Source organism: Sebastes umbrosus, chromosome 3, assembly GCF_015220745.1.
Source record: "Sebastes umbrosus isolate fSebUmb1 chromosome 3, fSebUmb1.pri, whole genome shotgun sequence".
In the NCBI taxonomy this organism is placed as follows: domain Eukaryota; kingdom Metazoa; phylum Chordata; class Actinopteri; order Perciformes; family Sebastidae; genus Sebastes; species Sebastes umbrosus.
In genome coordinates, this window is record NC_051271.1 from 39761296 (window position 1) to 39782431 (window position 21136).

A 21136-nucleotide genomic window follows, 5' to 3' on the forward strand; every position below is an offset into this window, starting at 1 on the left:
ACACGTTGCTGTGGGATGGCGTTCCATTCCTCAACCAGGATTCGTTGCAGGTCAGCCAACGAGGTTGTGTGTTCCCTCAATGATGTCACTGGCAAAACAAGGCTTGTCATCATTGAAGGCCATCTCAATGCAGTGAGATATCGGGATGAGATTCTGCAGCCAGTGGCGATCCCATATCTCCACAATCTGGGACCTAACTTCATCCTCCAAGAAACAACGCCCCCCCCACAGAGCCAGGGTTATCACAGACTACCTCCACAATGTGGGAGTAGACAGAATGGAACGGCCTGCCAAGAGTCCAGACCGCAACCCAATTCAACACTTGAGGGATCAGCTTGGGCGTGCTGTACGTGTTAGAGTGACCAACACAACCATGCTGGCTGACCTGCAACCAATCCTGGTTGAGGAATGGATCGCCATCGCACAGCAACGTGTGACCAGGTTGGTGACCAGCATGAGGAGGAGGTGTCAGGCTGTTGTGGCTGCATATGGATCTTCCACCGCTACTGAGGCTCCTGACGGTGTATTAAATGAATAAAGTGTAAAATTGCCAATATGTCATGTTTGTTCCTTGTTACTGATAGAGAGTTCAATCATCCAATCCACCAAACAACTCAAAACAAGAGTCAATACCAACAGGAGAATACACTGTTTACCATTGACGGAGCATTTTGGAAATTTTTTCTTGGGCGCTACCCACATAATCAGCTGTGCTGCTCATCCCACAAATGCATGATCCTTACAAGTTGGACATCATTGTGAAGGTAAATAAACAGGCTTTCCAACAATGTAAAATACAATGACAATTAGCATTGTAACAACAGAGAAATAATCCATCAAACACAAGTTTCCGAACTTCTTTTTCCCAGTTTATATACCGTACACTAACAATGTTCCATACGGATGACATTTTTTCGGCGATCACTGAATAAATACTTCCAGGTCGTGCATAAAATGTACATGTGTCTTCAGTTCGCCCTCTTTCATTCCCAACCAAGCAAGAGACCTCCACGCCATTTGTTCCTGTGTGTGTTTCCAGTAAATTTGTGAGGTGCGCCCACAGCGACTGGAGGGGAAGCTCCATTCCCGACTGCAGCTTGAGAGGGGACATGACTAGTAGGGCTGTGTATTGGCAAGAATCTGGCGATACGATACATATCATAATACAGGGGTTACGATTCAATATACTGCAATACAGTAAGCAAGGTGAAATATTACGATTTTTTTTTTTTTTTTAAATCTAATTTTAGGAAAACTGTTATAGTATAAATAACACATCACCATATGCGTCAAATCTGAGTAAAAGAAAATTACTTTTTTTATGCAAATAGAACAGTGGGATCTGCATTTGCATTTATCACAGTCCCTGTAACACCTAACATCACAGCACTACTTTGAGAGGGCACATACAATGAGAGGGCGCATCTCTTTGCAAATGAAATAAACTATTGACTGAGGGTTTTGCATGTACTTCATCAATTTTTAATTGATAGTGTTTTTGAGAAGTAAAGTATCACAAAACATAATATCGCGATATTTGATATTTTCTTACACCCCTAATGACTAGAGCAGCAAAAATGTACATTTCGACTTAATTTATTCTTCTCAAAGTACCATAGTCTGTATGAAATGATTATTACGCTATCAGACGTTGTTAAATATATCACCCTCTGTTGAATAAATGCTTTTAAACATCAATGTTGTGCACTGACTGCTTGGCACTGCAGCAGCGAGTCTGTCAACACAGACGCTGTTTGCACAAAATCGTGCGCGACATCATTTTGATGTTACAGCAGTGTTATTTAATAAAAGGTCAATAAAGTTAACGTTTATTTCAACAATCGATATTTTGACATTTTAAATTTTCATTAATCGCCGTTGAAATCACTTTCTGTGCTCTGTACGGAACACCGTTAAGCTTAATGATCTTCCTACACAGGTGGAGATGTTACTTTCCCCCACTTTTCTCTGTTGGTCCAAAAGACATCAGTCAAAGTGTAGACTGTCTAATGGATAATCCCCCGGAGAATGAGCACACAAACATGCTTGTCTGGCTCTTAACAAAAGAGGAGTGCTGCCTGGCGTGGCGTTGAAGGGCGAAAAGTGTACAGAACATCGTTCTATGTTACGTGATATATTCCATATTTCTACTGTCTGTGTCTGGTACAACTGACTCAGTGTTTACAAGTCTAAAGTATTCTACATAGATTTCAGAAGTGGCAGAAAAAAAAAAGTGGGTGGCGGGTAGAAATGTACGGTGAGGGAAAAAAATAAATTCAGACCCTGATTTGCATATAGCTGTTTCATCATGTGTCATACAATTAAACAACATGGTGCATTTAAGGACATACCCTCTGCTTTTACCACTTAGTCCCAAACGCCGTCTCAAAAACCAAGTTTGGCAGGTCTGCACAATGTCTGCGTCCTCAGCTGAGAAAGTTTCAGAAACTTTAAGAGCTGTGTTCCCTCTTTAATGTGTTTTCCACACTCCAAACAAGTCAAGCAGTCCCAGGGGAGCTAAACACTGGTTTAGAGGCTCCCATTCAATGGAGATGTTCCTTTTGTTTTTGTTCTGTGTCATGTTGGGTGGTTCTGGTGGGTGGGGGCAGACTGCTTCATCCTTAGTTGACAGAGGCCTTATGAATTGAGCTCCCATGAGTGAGAGAGAATGTCCCTAATGCCACAAAGTAAAATCTAAACTTTGACTGTCAACTTTAAGTTGACACTATGGCTTACCACTTCTTAATAACCCTTTGAAACGGAGGCTGTTCTGCTCATCCACTGGTACCAACCATGTCATACTAGTTCCATGCAAAAAATATTTTGCTGAGGAAAAACTGGCATGTCCATTTTCAAAGGGGTCCCTTGACCTCTGACCTCAAGATATGTGAATGTAAATGGGTTCTATGGGTACCCACGAGTCTCCCCTTTACAGACATGCCCACTTTATGATAATCACATGCAGTTTGGGGCAAGTCATAGTCAAGTCAGCACATTGACACACTGACAGCTGTTGTTGCCTGTTGGGCTGCAGTTTGACATGTTATGATTGGAGCATATTGTTTTATGTTAAATGCAGTACCAGTGAGGGTTTCTGGACAATATCTGTCATTGTTTTGTGTTGTTAATTGATTTCCAATATTAAATATATACATATTTGCATAAAGCAGCATATTAGCCCACTACCATGTTGATAAGAGTATTAAATATTTGACAAATCTCCCTTTCAGGTACATTTTGAAAAGATAAACAGATTAATTTGCGATTAATCATGATTAAATATTTTGATCGATTGACAGCCCTAGGATATACACTTCATATTTAAGAAGAACCCACTTTATCATATCCCACACTTTGTGTTTCCTTTGAGTGCTTGTCTATGTTGCATTCATGTTGGTGGGAGTCTGTGTGGACTCACCTATCCAGCACTCCAGTCGGGCGCAGGGGGAGGTCTTGACCACATCAGGAGGGTCGACTCCCACGTTGAGACACAACACCAGCGCTACACTCACGGTCTTCATCTGTGGGACAAGGCACAGAACACAACATCATCCTCACATCGCTCATCAATGCTCAAATCGAGACTCGTTCTTAATACCACATTAAATCATCCGAGAAACTGGACCATGCACACATGCTTGTATTCAGTAAAGCACATTCTGCTGCTGCTGGCCACTGAAGCTCCGGTGGAGCGGCGAAGGTTAAGTGTCTCGCCCAGGGGACACTCGACAGTAGTTTCTGAGAAAGGACTTATTCTCTTCCCTTACACATTTTCTCAATCTGTTCCAGAGATCCCATTATGTGTAATATTGAGGCTGGTGCCACTCCATCAAGGAACCTCACCTGCAGTCTCAAAGGTTTGTCACTGCACAGGTCAGGTTGCAAGCATAAATCTGTGTGATTGTATGAATTTAACACAATAAGATGTAGATTACGGGTGTGACGGTGAGGACATTTCTATGGTTACTAAACTTGTGACAACATCCTCTAAGCACTTCATGAATATTCGATTTAACCCTTTGATGCATACAATCACACCAATATAATGATTCTTGTAGTCCCTGCAGCACACTGTATGTCTGCATTAAAACCTTCTTATTTATATTCATTAGTGGTTTCTGTTGAAACAATTTCAATCTTGCATGCAAAAAGGGGGAAATCACAAGTTCAATTTAACAAAACAGTATCCAACAGTATTCACTTTAACCAAATAGTTATCTGGCAATACATGCTTTATATATTTTGATAAATACATAACACACACACACACCGTTTTTAATACGTGTAATAAGTGTAAAGTATCTTATTGTTATGTTTACCAGTGAGCTGTTATAACACTGCTGATAATAAAAATTATTATTTTCCCACTAGTGTAGAAAGACTCACCAGTCGTGAGGTGTAGCCTGCTGTATGGCCAAACCTGCAGTCTTGTCCACTAACTCAGGCTCACAGCTTTGGTTCTGTTAGCTGGACGTTCATATTTTGGATCAAGTGTCTTAATGAGTCTTTTGAATCGGGGCTTTTCAACTACACTGACCAGCGTTGTGATGTAGTTTACAGCGGCCGTGATTTCTTTGCATTTTGCACTTTTTTGTCATATGGGATTGCTTTGGAAAGCGTGACCCAGGTTGTATCTGAATTGTCATGACCAGGGATTAACCCATGTTGACTGGTTTGGTTTTAATTGACAGAAGAAGGGTTGAAAAAAGATCAGAGAACCCTGGTCCAACCCTGGTAATTGGTGTGAAAGAGGTATTTGAGAATCAAAGCCCTATAGCGTTTACTCTGGGACAGATGGCGCTTGAACTTCACGAGGCCCTGCATGCCCTCTTGGCTCCAATTAGCCGCAGGTCAGCTACATGCTTTCTTGCAGCTCCCTTGTTACAGTTTTGCTGAAATCAGGTCAAATCAAGGAATCTGGAATATAAAAAAGGCTCCAGGCAACAAATTGAATTGCTATAACAGTAATAAAATATAACTGTTAAGAAAAGCTAAACAGAGAAATGATTCTGCTGAAAGATTCAGGAATAGGTTCATTATTGTAAGAAACACAAGGGCACAAAACAATGCAATGCAACCTAAAATGAGGGGGAAGCCCCACAGACACAATTTGACAACAAGACTAAAGGTCTTTGCACACCAAGTCTGTGTAAAAATACATACAACCTCACGTTGTGTCAATCATGTTCACACACGGACTCCAAAGCTTTCGTCAGTCATTAAAGTTTTCGGAATAGGTACGATTTTCTGCTTTTTTTTTTCGAAACTGTCAAAAGGCAAAAGCGGGTTGTTTGACCACTCAGAACCACCGACCGTGCAAACGTCGTCATCATCCAGAATGGCATGATTTGCACAAACCCTACAATACAGAATACAGAGATGCGGAATTTAAAGATAGATTGTGGCAGGTGATTGCAGAACCGCTTGGAATCGGGGATGGTTGCAAAACAAAAGATGTAGGAAAGATTAGAAAGTAGTGATTGTGCTGAAATATTTCACAGGATAAGTGAAATATAAGAAGGCACGAGAGGCAAAGTCAGGGGATCACCAAAGTTGGTTGGAATCATGCTCTATACATTCATGTCCATACAAATTTCAAAGGCAATCCATCCAATAGTTTTTGAGGTGTGTTGGTGGACCAAGCGACAGACCAACATAGCCATCCCTAGAGCCACGCTGCCAACATGGCTGAAAATTCAAACGGATATATTCTCTGTCCATAAATCAAGGCTGGATGATCTCAATACTGGGTTTCAGAAATGAAAACAACTGTATACGCACTACAGCTGCACATTTAATCAAATGCCTACTGCAATTTTCAAATCGCTAGATGAGGAGAAAATCTCAATTTTTGTTGAAGGTGAAATGTGTGTCAAAATACCATTTTATATTAAATATTGTCATGCTACACATCATATTCTATAAACTTAACAAAACATCTTTGTTCGGTACAGATCCCCGCAAAAATCCCACCATAATCATTTGAATATGTTTTCAGTGACATGATAATAATGATACCCTATCATACCCTCTAGTATCGCAAATTATATCACAATTGCAAAATCAGCCAAAATAATCGCAATTACATATTTTTTCAAGACCTTGCAGCCCTAATACACAGTTTGTACCTTTCACAGGTAATGTCATGTTAGATATTGTCTCTTCGTGTAATGTAGACCTATAGAGCATACGTCCAGTGGGTTTCGTGATCCTATGGCTGAGCAATGCCAGGAGGGCTGTTGTTGTGAAGGTAATTAAGGTGCCCTCTGCTTTCCTACCGACAGAGTAAAAGGTCAGTGTGCTAGTGGGACTCGGTAGGACAGGACGAGACATGCACATAGATCTGCACATACACTGCATCGCATCGCTTCATTCGTCATTTTCACCTGACCTCCTCACCCCTCGCTGCTCTTTTCCCACCTGCATGGTGTACATCATGAACTCATCCTAATAAATGGGAACTGCACAAGTTCTCTGCTTGGGTACACAACTACTGCCCTGGTTACTGTGCAGAAGGAAACTAAGGTGACAGCTCCATCACAGAGCTCACATTGCTTACAGCGGCGCGATATTCCCAAACAACACTAACAGTCTACTGTCATGCTAGCAGCTCTGTGAGGCTGTACTTAGTGGGCGGACAAAATAGCTCAAACAGCTGATGAAAAGTGATGAAAATGATTTTCAAGCAGTTGTTGATTTGCAATAGCTGTATGTACTCTAACAAAGGCCTGAGAATCCCTGCTTATACATCTGAAGCCAGGTAGATAGGTCAAAGATGTTTTGCCAAAAATAGACCAAGAAGCCAGTGAGAGGCATTTATCGTTGAGGTGGAATAAAGAAACCAATGAGGGCCAACGCAAGTCATGCACCTGCAAAGCAAGTGAACTGGACCAATGAGCAATATAAATATGTCTTATGGCCATATAATCAATTCAACCCTCACATCAAGGCAAAGCAAGAGGATGCCTCAGATACATGTGTCTGCTGCCAACTTCTGGATCTTTAAATCCAATGATTGCTCAAGAGTTGTTTCATGAACACTAGAAAGAGGCTAAAGGCCAACATTGGCATGCCCAGTCACCACATCTAAAACTCAGCGAGGTTTCATGTGACGTACTATAAAGATTTTCACTTCCTTTATCCTAAGAATGATCTAATGTCCTCTGAACCACAGCTCAGGAACTCAGTGACAGAAAATCCAATGTAGACTCAAGTTGTTTGGAAGTCAAAGGGTGGCCCTACTACTTATTAAGCACTTGATAAAATACATATAAGGGCTGGTCAATCCATTAAAGTATTTAATCACGATTAATTACATTTTTCATTTGTTCTAAATGTACCTTAAAAGGGAAATTTGTCATGTTTTTAAAACTCTTATCAACATGGGAGTGGACAAATATGCTGCTTTATGTAAATATATGTATATATTTATTATTGGAAATCAGTTACCAACTCAAAACAATGACAGATATTGTCCAGAAACCCTCACAGGTACTGCATTTAGCATAACAATATATGCTCAAATCATAACATGGCAAACTGCAGCCCAACAGGCATCAACAGCTCTCAGTGTGTCAGTGTACTGACTAAAAATCACAATTTTCGTTAATGAAACTAAACTTACATTAATGAAATGCATAAAGAAAGTAGTGGCGTTAAAACAAATTTTTGCATTAACACATTGTTATTACGTTAACTTTGACAGCCCTAATTTATTAATTTCTCCATCTCACTTGTTAAAGTTAGATCCAATGACTACACCTTATTGCAAGGAATATATTCCATCTTAGTTCAAGGCAGACGTGTGAGCTCCTTACACAATACACAAGTGTATCTGCCATTTGAATAAATACGCAATGTGCTTGTAAGTGTGCCTGTTCTCTGTAAGCTCTGTAGGGGCTTCAAAATATCTACTCCAACATCCTGGGAAAAAGACATTTATATCTAAAAGATATACTATAAAGACACAGACTTGAGTGGGAAGAACGAACCAGGGCAGGTTTGCCCTTTAAAATACAACAGCTGAAATGACAGCACACTTTGGAGACGCATTAAACCAAAGACCAGAGGAAAGACGTTACTGTTATGACAGGTAAAATGTCAAAGAAAACTGTTGACTCTCTAGAGGAGATGGTAAGCTATCATATCTTTTTTTTTTTTTAAGTCAATATTTTTTACTTAAAATACACAAAAGCTACAGAAAGATATCGTGAGACTTGTGACCTGAGGTAGTGAGGAAAAGAGACTACACTCATGGCACCACAGTGGTGTCATGTTGGTGTTGAGCGTGATTACAATTAAGTGGCTCAAGATGGCGGGGCAATTAACATCCCAATATAAACAGCCCTGATGAAATTATTTGTTTCCGTCCGGCATCCAACGAAAGCAATTTAGAATCCATTTGATATTCATTTGCATGAGAATAATGCAGATGGATGAGGGAGTGTTTTTCTGTTCCAGCTCATCATCGCGGTGCATCGTGGCATTCGAGTGTGACGGCACACAGATGTGGGCCACATTATTCTCATTGATTTATCTGCTTGTTTATTTCGCATATTTCCACACACACACACACACACACACACACACACACACACACACACACGCACTCACGCACGCACTCACGCACGCACGCACGCACGCACGCACGCACGCACGCACAAAACAGGGAAAACAAAAACAAGTAGTTCATTTATCACCAGGTTTGGAAACTGCTGGCTGGCTACGAGGTGGTAAATAACAATGTGCATAGCCTACAGCAATGAATTAGTTCCTACCCTGGGGGAAACTGTCAGACCTTAGACCTTATTCATATGGCTGTGTGTAGTTCCCATTAAAGTCAAATAAACATTATTGAAAGGAGGCGGCACTGCACAGGTCCATGTAAACTGCTCTTTAAAACCAGGGGTTTTGCTGCATAGAAAATTACGAGGCGGCGGCCGCCATCCATCAAATCCCATCTCCACAGAACTCTGACAGGTGTCTTCATCAAAAACAGTATTTTCTATCAAGCGTTGCACTTAGTGGATTTCTGTCATTTGTAACTGCAATTGCGATATTATGCCGCCTAGAGGGTCTGAGGTCCAATTAAGACAGTCTCATAAAATCCTGGATGGTACCACCAGGAAAAATCCTGTTTAAAGCTACTATGATGAACTTTCATTTTGTCTATTGTTTTGGGCGGTCCCTGTGGACAAAAGCAGTAGTGATTCCAAGCACCAGAGGCTCTTTGGAAAACCATCCATTTTACAGCAGGGTCTGACAGTCTGCCCCGCGCAGTCCTAATTCTGGTTCTCCCACCAGCAGAGGGGAATCGGACCCGATGACAAGCATTAAGAATAACTATATAGAAATAGCCAATCTTCTCGCTGACGGTCTTGTTTGCTGATATAGGTCATATAGAGGCATCAGTGTTAAATTGAGACTGTTCCATAACCAGTTAAGAGTTCCTTGTAGTAACTTTAACTGTGAGATCAGCTGGCCAATGTGGCAACTAGGGTTGTCAAAGGTAACGCGTCAACACAAATTTGTTTTAACGCCACTCATTTCTAAACCCATTAACGCAACTGATCATTCAGAGGTTGTAGCTGGCTCACTTTTAAAGCTAGAAAGGAATCCATCGGTACCAACCATGCCATACTAGCTTGTTGTGAAGGAGGTCACATAAATCTCCAAACTTACGCTAAATTTTGGTGAGGAAAAACTTTCATGGCCATTTTCAAAAGGGTCCCTTGACCTCTGACCTCTGATATGTGAATGTAAATGGGTACCCACGAGTCTCCCCTTTACAGACATGCCCTCTTTATGATAATCACATGCAGTTTGGGGCAAGTCATAGTCAAGTCAACACACTGACAGCTGTTGTTGCCTGTTGGGCTGCAGTTTGCCATGTTATGATTTGAGCATATTGTTTTATGTTAAATGCAGTACCTGTGAGGGTTTCTGGACAATATCTGTCATTGTTTTGTGTTGTTAATTGATTTTTAATAATAAATATATACATACATTTGCACAAAGCTGCATATTTGCCCGCACCCATGTTGATAAGAGTATTAAATATTTGACAAATCTCACTTTAAGATACATTTTAAATAGATTAATTTGCGAGTAATCACGATTAACTACGGACAATCATAAGATTAATCCCGATTCAATATTTGAATCAATTAGTTGATAGATTAATCAGCAATGAAATGATCAATTGCAGCCCTAGAAAAGGCCCACAGAGACGATAGGACTGTAATCAAAAGTAAGAGGAATGTTAAAGACAGTGATAAGAAGAGGGAGTAGAAGGAGAGCAAAGCCAGGGTTCCCACTGTGAACAAAGCACCTTTTGACCCCCGTGTCTATTAATCAAATGGGCTGTTAGCATTACTCTGAGAGGAAAGCCTAAACAAAATTTGATTTTAAAACAGCTCTGCTGGATTTCCAATAATCAATTAATCTGTGTGAGGAGAAGAAAGAAGGTAGAGGAGGAGGAGAGCAAAAGGAGAGCATTAGAAGAATGAAGGAGTATGTGCTTTAACAACACTTTGCTCTTTCACACAGTCGGTCCCTTTGCTGTGATAACAAAAAGTAATGGAACTGAAAGAGAGAATGAGACGGACTGGGGACAAGGAGGGAGACATGTATGTATGTGTGCGTGTGCGTGCGTGTGCATGCGTGTGCGTGTGTGCATGTCTTCCTGTTTGAGCCTGTGCATATAATTGGTCGCCATCCTCCACTCATTAATAACTGCACGGGACTCCGGGGGAATTTTCAGACTTTTCCCTCAACGCCCTTTTAAGACTCCCATAATGCCCCCAGAACCGCTCGCTGCCTCGATCAATACCCCCTGATTATTCCATTTGTTAGGCCCGCAATAAATGAAGGTTATTAAAATGGTGGAGAGCATCGATTTCCTCTGGGCGTGTCGTAGGTAGCTGGCAGCAACAGGTCAGGTATTGGACGCTGCGGATGACAGAAACAACCTGAAAGAGTGGTTTTTGCATATCTAAAAAAAAAAATGGTAATTGGAATATTTTGCCAAAGAGGATGAATGCAAGTTCCAGAGTCATCAGCAGGAGTTTAATGAAGGGTTCAGTGTGCTCAACGAGGGTGCTGTAATTTATCGGTACAATGTTAACGTCCTTTTTGTAAAATAATTAGGGAACTGGTCGTCATAACTTTCTTTAGTTGTGAACAAATATGATTAATTAATAAATGAATAAATGTAATTAATAATTCAGATGTACTTCGCTTTGGAAAAAAGCATGCGTAAATAATAAAATAGTCATTTAACTAGTAATCATAATGGTCCAAAAAATTTAAAATTGCATAGTTTTAAGTCAAAAACCTTTACATTTTCTTGGAGGAGGATCCAAACCCAATATCTCATACAGTAGTATCTTCACTGCTCCTAAAACCTGAATGAAGCTCACACACCTCAGCTCTGCACACCTGCCTGTCTGTCTGTCTGCTGTTGATTCCTGGCTCTAGACATCCTATAATATATCATAGAGAGATACTACACATAACACAGGAAAGCTCTTTAGGTATTAACACTATATACAAACACACCACCTTAACCCTATAGTGTTCCAGTGTGAATATTATTGGCGTATTATAGGCCTACTAGAGAAGATCATACTTGCCAACCCTCCCGTTTTTCATCGCTCTCTCTCGGTTTCCTCCCGGGTCACAATTCTCCTGCATTTCTCCCGATTTAAGGCAATTTTTCACACCTTTTTTTCGTTTTCGTTATCTCAACCTTTTTCTGGCACTGTACAGCGTCTGTAAGCTCTACTGTTTCCACCCGGACGACAATACAGCTATACCGAATGTCACTTCCCGGTGGATGCTCACGACACAACAGTTTGAGCTGCGCTCGCCGCACATCAAATCAGTGTGCAGCGCCTGAAGTTGGGCTTTGCTTGATGCAGCGAACAGCCGTCAAAGGGTTCGGAGCGCAGTAGTGCCGTTGTCTCGTTGTGTCTGAAAGGGCCTTCAGTGAGTGAGAGACAGAGAGAGAAATGGAGAGTACGAAATGAAATGAAGAGAAAGAAATACTCTAGCAGGGGCAAAAAATGAATGAATGGAAACTGATGAATATTAGTTTATAGCAGAGATTCACACAAGTTCACGCCAGAGGGGCGAATTATTCAGTTTTCTTTCCTGGGAATTAAAAGTAAAATTAAAAGTAAGCCTTTTTAACATAAAAATGCTGCTACTGTGCACTTATTATTTTGTTATTTTCATTCTTTAAAAGTCACCAGTATGATGGAAACCAAGTCTCTGAAACTCTCACTTTTATGGGGGGGACCCCCAGCCCCCTCGCTTTGGTTTTGAAATCCTCCCTAGTTTTTTTATCTATTAGGTCTCAATGATGGCAGTTATTATAATTGGGCTATGCATCTACTACATACTTGTTGTAGATGCATGGCCCAAGTATAATAATAGCAATAAATCCACAGCTGATTATGACTGACACAGTATAACATGCTTAAAGAATGAATAAATAAATAGGAATAAGATATCGGTACTGATAACATGTGAATAAGGGGAGTACAGTCACTTATTTTTTTTCCACATTAAGCACCGGTCCTTGTAATACACACAATGAATCGTACAAATGGGGACACTTTCAGAAAGTCCGTCCTGTCAAAGGCTTCCATGTGTGGTACAAAAGCGAGAATAAATTGTGTGAAGAATGAAAAAAAAGAGAGCTTAAGAAAGAAGTTCAAACTTTCTCACTTCCGCACTCTCTACCAATCGCTACGTAGAGTGGGTGTGATTGTCACATTATCGGTTTTGAAGTTACAGAAATTGTCAAACAACGCCTCCCACTGACGGGAAGGGAGCTTTGAAAAGTCGACAAGCACTTTGTTTGAAGCATACTGAGGCCGTTAGCTGAATAGGTATTTGCAGATGTAAAAGAACAGAAAAAGAAGAAAATTCCGACTGTTGTCACGTTCCCACGAGAAGCACCAATGGATGTGTGTGTGTGTGTGTGTGTGTGTCTTAAGTAGACACTAAGGCTATACTGTAGATATACTGCACACTTACTGTACTAGTTTAATTCAGTCTGAACAAGCATTTTAACTGGGGATGTCCATAATTAACCATTTAACCGCTAACCGACATTAAGCATTTTAACTGATTAACGCTATCAGTTAAAACAGTTAAAAGAAATGTTAATAATGAACTCAAAAGCTGAGCGGCTCAGAGGAGCGGCTCGTCTCTTTAAGGAGAAAAAGCTGGTCCACCTTAACAGCCCACCTTAAGAGACGGAGACGGATTTGCAGGATACAGGAAGTCGTCTCTGGTCTCTGGCTCGCTTGAGCGGAGCGGAGGAGTTGTAGTTTCGTAGCATTTATTCACCGACAAATAAAGTGTACACACACTGCTACACCTACGTTCACAGCTAGAACGCCACCAACAACCTCACACTCACCACCAACACACACACACGGTCTGTTGGAAACTCGTTAAAGTTACGCAGACTACGTGTGCGGCAGCGAGCAAGAAGCCTCCGGCAATGCTAGAGCTGCTAACGTAGCACAAATACACACACTGTTTGTTGGACGCTCAGTAAAGTTATGCCGGGCAGACAAAGTATCGTTCTGCCGGGCAGACACACAGCTGACAACCTGCTACACTAAACTAAATGTGCGGTGGAGACTTTTGCGGTGGACACTACACGCAGCATCGTAGCTGCTAAGTTAACACTCGCAGACGGTGAACTGGAGACTCCCGTCAACCAATATCTGTTGTGCTCCTGCAGCTGGCGCGAGGCACAAATCTTGTCGGTTAACGAGTAATAATCGGTTAACGAGGGTCGGTTATCGGTTTAGAAAATGTTTCAAAATGAGCTTCCCTAATTTTAACCTTTATTTATACATGGAGGGACAACTGCTTCTCAGGCACCACACTACTGCTTTCTCACACATTAAAATTCATAATGACATCACCTCCAAAACCTTTGCAAATGAGCAACACATTCACTGTGATTGCTCCGTCAGAGATGTTTAAGATGCTTTGAGATGATTGAAGATGATGATGATTTAAGAGCATCTTAAACATCTTCCCTGTGCTCGCGGCAACTTTTCTCATCGAATCTAAAAACGAAGCCTGGTGGAAAGAAATCAAGTGATGGATTAAAGGTGACAAACTTACTGTATGTGCTAGTTCTGTTCACCTTGGCCATGAAGAAATAGAACTGTATTTAAAAAAAAGCTCCAAAAAAGGCCTCAACTAGGACAATGTCTAAAATGAAAATGTACAATAAAAGCATCAGTGTGTGATACAAGTGGTTTGACACTTTCTACGAGCCAGAGAGTAGACACTGTTCACTCACCAAAGTCTCCACATCCATCTCTACTAGAGGACACAGAGTGCTACTGAACATTAATCTTCATTCTCAATAAAAAAAACATCCGCATTATCCTTCCCCTAATTACGCTGATACAAAGAGGGAATGAGAGATGATACAAACTCAGCCATTTCCATTCAACTAATGGCCTCTAAAAAAAAACACACGTTCTTTACTCGGATACATGACATTCTTAAACATCCAGAAATCCCACATGAGTACAAAAATATGTTAAAAGCACATTAACACATTGAGCCTCCCATTTGCACACAGGTCAAGGCCAGACTTCCGCAAGGTGATAGCTTGCTAACCGGTGGTCTGTAAACTGGAGCTTTTGGTTTAAAGGAGCCGTGTGTAGCATCTGGTGGCATCTAGTGGTGAGGTTCAGATTGTAACCAGCTGATTCTCCCATGTACCCAGCGTGTAGAAGAACTACGGTGACCGACGTGAAAACATGAAAACATGAATGGCCCTCTTTAGAGCCAGTGTTTGGTTTGTCCGTTCTGGGCTACTGTAGAAACATGGCTGCAGGCTCCGTGGAAAGGAACTCGAGCCTCCAGGAAGAGCGCCAGGCTTTGATGCCGATTTTCGTAGTGGCCAAACGGCGGTACTACAACTTCTGTGACCGTCACGTGATGCATTGGGCCCAAAATGACTTTTTCCCATAGACTCTGGGAAAGAGACGTCTGTAACTCAGCGGATAATTTTTTTGGAGTTAAAATCAAATTACCAGTACGAACACTTGAATAATCCTTATTTAAATCATTAGGTCCTAAAAGTTGTAAAAATGCACTAATAGCTGAATCCAGAGTTATTTCCCTTCCTCTGTTCATGTGAATGAGACCCAGACCGAGCCTGGACTCAGGGCTGGGAGGTGGAGTTAAATGAAACGCTACTGCTCCTGCTCCATGGGCCCGATAGAAACAGAAGATCGCCGGATGATCCAGGTACTTTATTACTCAACAGTCGAGCCATTTTGGCTTCATGCACCACTGAGATACTCTCATAGGAGTGAACGCGAGCCTCCGACGCTGTAAACAGATCTCTTTATACATCCATGGCGGAACCGCTCCCTATGTAGATATAAATGGCTCATTATAAGGTAACGAAAACAACGATTCTTATTTTCAGGTGATTATACACTAAAGAAAACATACTTAATAATTAGGGGTGTCACGATTTAGATTTTAAATCGTGACACCCCTATTAATAATATTATATTCCATTTCTGCCAATCCATCTGCTTAATGCTACACATTGTTGCTTTAAACAAACACATTTTGTTTTCATGCCTCTGTGGCTGAAAGTCTATATTCTGCCTGATGAACTGTGTACATTGATTGAATTCAACTAATGATGCAGACAATAAAGCTGCACAGACCGCCTGTCTCATTTCCACATTATTACAATGGGCTTGGATATTGATGAGTTATTGATTTAATTATTCCTAAGTCGAAAATCCCAGCAGGCAACGCATGTGTGCAATTTACAGGTCATCTGGCTACCATCGCCAGCCACAGTGGTCTGCTCCGACTCCAATAATATATTGTATGATGTCCACCTGATAATAAACAATAAGTCAAGTTACATTCAATATTTGAATAGAGTTAAAATCCCAGCTGTCCTCGTAACAATAAAAGACCAAAGCTAGACTGCCTTTGAGCCATTTGTAAATCCAAAAGGAAGTTCACATAAATGGCAAATGACCGGATATGTACAATTTTAAAATCTCAGGAAAGAACATTGTTCTACAAACACCCACAGGCCATTTTCACACAGCTACAAGCTGCTTTAACTATTCAACATTCTGCTGTAACTAAGTGTTTCAACAACAATGTGCTGTCACTGTGTTAATTACAACAGTGCTGTGGGCATCGGGGAAGATAAAAGCAACAACTAGGCCACTGATGAGAAACAACATATTGTGACATAGTTTAAGTGAAGCTTTGTTGTGTGTCTGATAGAGAAAAAAGGAACACTCCACTGCCAGTAAGAACGTATATAAATAGACTAGGGCTGTCAAAGTTAACGCCATAATAACGTGTGAAACGCAAATTCGTTTCAACGCCACTAAATTCTTTAACGCAACTTGCAATTTTTAGGTTGTAGCGAGCTCAGTTTTAAAGTAAGATTGAACATACTGGCATCAAAGAAAACCTAAGGATTCCATTGGAAATAACCATGTCAAGAGGTTAAATAACGCTCCAAAGTTCCGCTTAATTTTGGCGAGGAAAAACTATCATGCAGATGGATGGATTGATGGAAAACTATCATGTCCATTTTCAAAGGGGTCCCTTGACCTCTGACCTCCAGATCAGTGAATGTAAATGGGTTCTATGGGTACCCACGAGTCTCCCCTTTACAGACATGCCCACTTTATGATAATCACATGCAGTTTGGGGCAAGTCATAGTCAAGTCAGCACACTGACACACTGACAGCTGTTGTTGCCTGTTGGGCTGCAGTTTGCCATGTTATGATTGGAGCATATTGTTTTATGCTAAATGCAGTACCTGTGAGGACAATAATTGTCAGTGTTTTGTGTTAATTGATTTCCAATAATAAATATATACAAACATTTGCATAAAGCAGCATATTTGCCCACTTCCATGTTGATAAGTAGGGATGGGACAATTCATCTCCCGATCGATACTATCAAGATACTTGGGTGCCGATTGGATATGTATTGCGATTCAATATTGCGATTTATTGCTTTTTTTGTTAACTTTTTTAACACCATGGGAAAAAGTTGAATTATACACTTCTAGGGGCTTTTACTTTGGAAAATATGTAAATTAATACCGTAAAAATGTTGGATTTTCAGCATGTATGTAGTCAGAGATGTCCTGAAGTCAAATATATCAGTCATTGTCAGGCATTATTTATTAAAAGACATTTCCCTCACAATGTCAATCCAATCCAATCAATCTTATTTCCATAGATGTATTTTGTATATACAGTTCTCTTTGTTAACACCTTATTTTGAAAACCGGACGTAGTCCCACATGTCTACTTCCTCTAACTTCTCCAAGGTGGTCTCTAGCTCTCCCGTCAGCTCCGTTCGCTTTATCCATCCATGGTCAGCTCCATCGGGGCCGTTTGAATGCAGAGAACATAAATGTCAGTATATGGGTGCTCTACAGTTGTAGCGTCGGCTGGTTTCACCATGGAGATGAGAGCGACGACTGGCTTGACCGCATGTTACCGCAATACGATAACGTTTCCTGTCCATGACAGAGTTAGGAAACACGGCTACTGTTGCCCACGGCTTAGCCCAGCACGAGTGAAATTGAATGTTGTCCACTCAATCCGGCTTCAGAACATCTTATATCATATCCAATTAAAGAAAAAAGCTATACATTAATTGAGAAAGATTTAAAAACAATTATCATTATTTATTTTTATTATCAGAATGTTTCTAGTGTCTATATGTTTTAGCTTATTTAGACTATATCTGAGATACGTATTTTTATTGGCAATTTCTTTGTAAGATAAGCTTTCATTTGCCACAGTGGTTTTATCTGCATGCTCTTTGTTTTGAGAGGAGAGGACTCTTAATTAAAGGCAGGAGCACTGGAGAGGTGAGTGACCCTACACCATGTATGTCAGTATACTGTCTGTTAAGACTAATTACATCAAACATGCTAAAAAACAGGGTGTTTAAAACCTCTTCACTGGTAGTGTTAGTTAGACAAACCTCCCGCTGCCACTCAGATCAGACTGTACTGTACGTCCTTCTGCCTGTTGCTCATGCTCACATGTTTATTCTATTCTCTGAGCATCCTCCCCTGTCCTATAACACATCACCCTGTCTCCAAAAAATAGCAACAAGGGAATATTCCTTTCCATTTGCTATTGGCAAGTAAAATCAATTCTGATCCACCTTCACGCTCAACAAGCTGAACAAGCTGAACAGCTCCCATAGTCCTAAAAACAAGCCTGGATGACGTCCTTTCTATGTCTGGCAGGATATCGGGCCGGGACAAATGGGTCATTGGAGGGATACAGGACACTGGCAGGGTTTATGAAGAGACTACAGAGTTAGAAATAAAGAGTTTGCGTCAAGCCACTCTGACGTCATACAGCAGGTCCAACAGCTCCACTGGGGAATGTGAAGGATAATAGGTAGGGAGAGAAAAGTTCATGTGCATGCAAGGTAGGTCAACATCCAGCTTTGAGGCAGATCTGTTATTCTAAATAATGATTAAACTAGGGCTGTCAAAGTTAATGCCATAACGCGTTAACGCAAATCTGTTTTAAAGCCACTAATTTCTTCAGCGCATTAACACAACTTGCGATTTTTAGTTTGTAGTTTTAAAGCTACAGTAATGATACTGGTATCAAAAGCTAATGAATCCATCGGTACCAACCATGACATACTAGCTTGTTGTGAAGGAGGCTAAATAACGCTCCAAACTTGTGCCAAATTTTGGTGAGGAGAAACTGTCATGGCCATTTTCAAAGGGGTCCCTTGACCTTTGACCTCCAGATATGTGAATGTAAATGGGTTCTATGGGTACCCACGAGTCTCCCCTTTACAGACATGCCCACTTTATGATAATCACATGCAGTTTGGGGCAAGTCATAGTCAAGTCAACACACTGACACACTGACAGCTGTTGTTGCCTGTTGGGCTGCAGTTTGCCATGTTATGATTTGAGCATATTGTTTTATGCTAAATGCAGTACCTGTGAGGGTTTCTGGATCAATATCTGTCATTGTTTTGTGTTGTTAACTGATCAGAGGCCTGTACTACGAAGAGAGTTCAACATACCCAGGTATCTTCTCGTTATCTGGTTTAACTAACCCTAACAACCGAGATCCCGCTAAACGGTCCTACGACGCTGGTTATCAACTCGGTAAATCAACCCAGGGTTTCTCCGTCTGGCTGTGAGCGCGTTCACATGAACGGGGCGGGGTTTGCAGCATCTGACCAATCACAGCCATGGACAAGTCCACAGATTTGCAGACAGACAGGCAGAGCAGCAGATTTTGTAAAAGAAGAATAAACTATATTAGACAAATACGAAGAAGTTAAACACTTAATCAGACTAAAAGTAACACAGTTGAAGCTGCCAAATGCAGGAAGAACAGCTGGCAAAAGAAAAAAACTCCCGATATATGAACGCGTAAATTAACAGATTTATTAATTTAACAGAACACTCAAAAGTCAGATATAGTCGTCTAGATTTAAATAGGTATAAGAAATATTATGGATGGATGGGTTACACCTCATGATGCCCATTATGAAGCATTAGGCGTGTATGACTATTTCAACCTTCTTTCAGGTGCGTCCCCACCTCCGGCGGTGTGAAACGGACTTGTGAACAAGTAAAAAAATAAATATTAAAACATAATTCAAAGCGGTAAACACCCACAGCACACAGCCAGCTGCCCTTCCTGCATCTGTCAGTTTAAACTGTGTTGTTTTTAGTCTGATTATGACGGTAACTTCTTCATATTTGTGTAATATTATCATACGATCACCGCACAGAGCTTTGATTGGTCAGTAGGCGGGGATTTTATATGAGTTGATCTCTTAACTGGAACATAACCTGCTCCGGAGCAGGTTAGCTGTTCAGCATCAGTTACCATGGAGATCTACCCCGGTAAGAAGTGATCCACCTTCGTAGGACGGAAAACTCTGAAGGGTTAACCCTGAAGTTACCTCGCTAACACCAAATCCTGCTTCGTAGTATAGACCTCTGTTGTTTTGCATGCTGGCTCACTGTGGTGGCTTACTGGGACACTTGAATAGAACATTGTCATCATTAATGTTATTAGTAATACTCTTGGAATGACAAAGCAAAATGTCTGCTATGAAAAATGTCTACTTTTGCCCATTTCAGACATTTTCTATAAAAGCCGACACGAGTTATTCATTTTATCATTAATTAATATTAAAAACAAAAAGCACGCTTTGTTGCCACAGACGTCAACATAAAGAAACACAGGTTGATTTTTCCTATTCCAACTTTTGACTTTGTTGCAACCTACAATGTCAGTTGATGTTTGTGAGCTACTGCACTGAAAACCAGTGGACCACCTGTGGATCAATAATGGTCAGAGCCTGTGCGGCAACCATTATCTTATCAGGTCGAGGTTCATGTTGGTTTACTATCAACATACAGGCATCGTGTTCTACGTTCACTGTGAGTTTGACAATGACAATAAGCCTAAAATCAAGAGATTACCTCCGATCTGTTGACCGAATGTGTCATTTTTTAGTTTCTTGATGGGAACCAAATGAAAACCATGCCAGATCAATGCAAACCTAATCCCACTCATTCACTCCCTGTCAAGCTGACCACTTTCATTTCACGCTGCCGGTTTGACAGCTCAATAAAGGAAACATAATAATTAGAGATCTTAATTTATTTTACTGCCAGAAACAATACTCCATGAACTCTTGACAGACTTTTACTCCTTAAAGGAGCCGCTTGTCATCTGAAGGTAGCCCTGACCTTCCTGTACAACACTGATAGCTATTCATGCAGTTTATCGGAAAACTGCTATCATGATTCGACTTGGCAGGTGCAGCAAGGGTACACACAATCCTGCTGCACTCAGAGTGGGACAAACACACAGCGTACTTTTCTCACTCAAGGTTAGAACAACAATTAATAACCCACAAGTAACTCTTTTCAACAGGGTAAAACATCATGGCACACAACAATCTGTGACACATAAACAATTTGTAATACTAATAATTGTGCATAAGTTCATGCTGGGTATACAGCTGCTAGCTAGCCAGGTAGCATAAGGGTCTGTTACCAGCTGGGAGAGG

At 40.9% G+C, this 21136-nt stretch overlaps 1 protein-coding gene across 7 annotated transcripts in view; it reads right to left on the reverse strand.

The window, feature by feature from the left end:
* rptor (regulatory associated protein of MTOR, complex 1) overlaps positions 1–21136 on the reverse strand; it is a 263688-nt gene that overhangs the window by 235247 nt on the left and 7305 nt on the right. For all 7 annotated transcript variants that reach the window (XM_037764856.1, XM_037764854.1, XM_037764852.1 and 4 more), the window contains exon 3: positions 3419–3521. In XM_037764856.1, coding sequence (XP_037620784.1) covers positions 3419–3521 — 103 coding nt within the window. The remainder of the gene's footprint in view (positions 1–3418; positions 3522–21136) is intronic.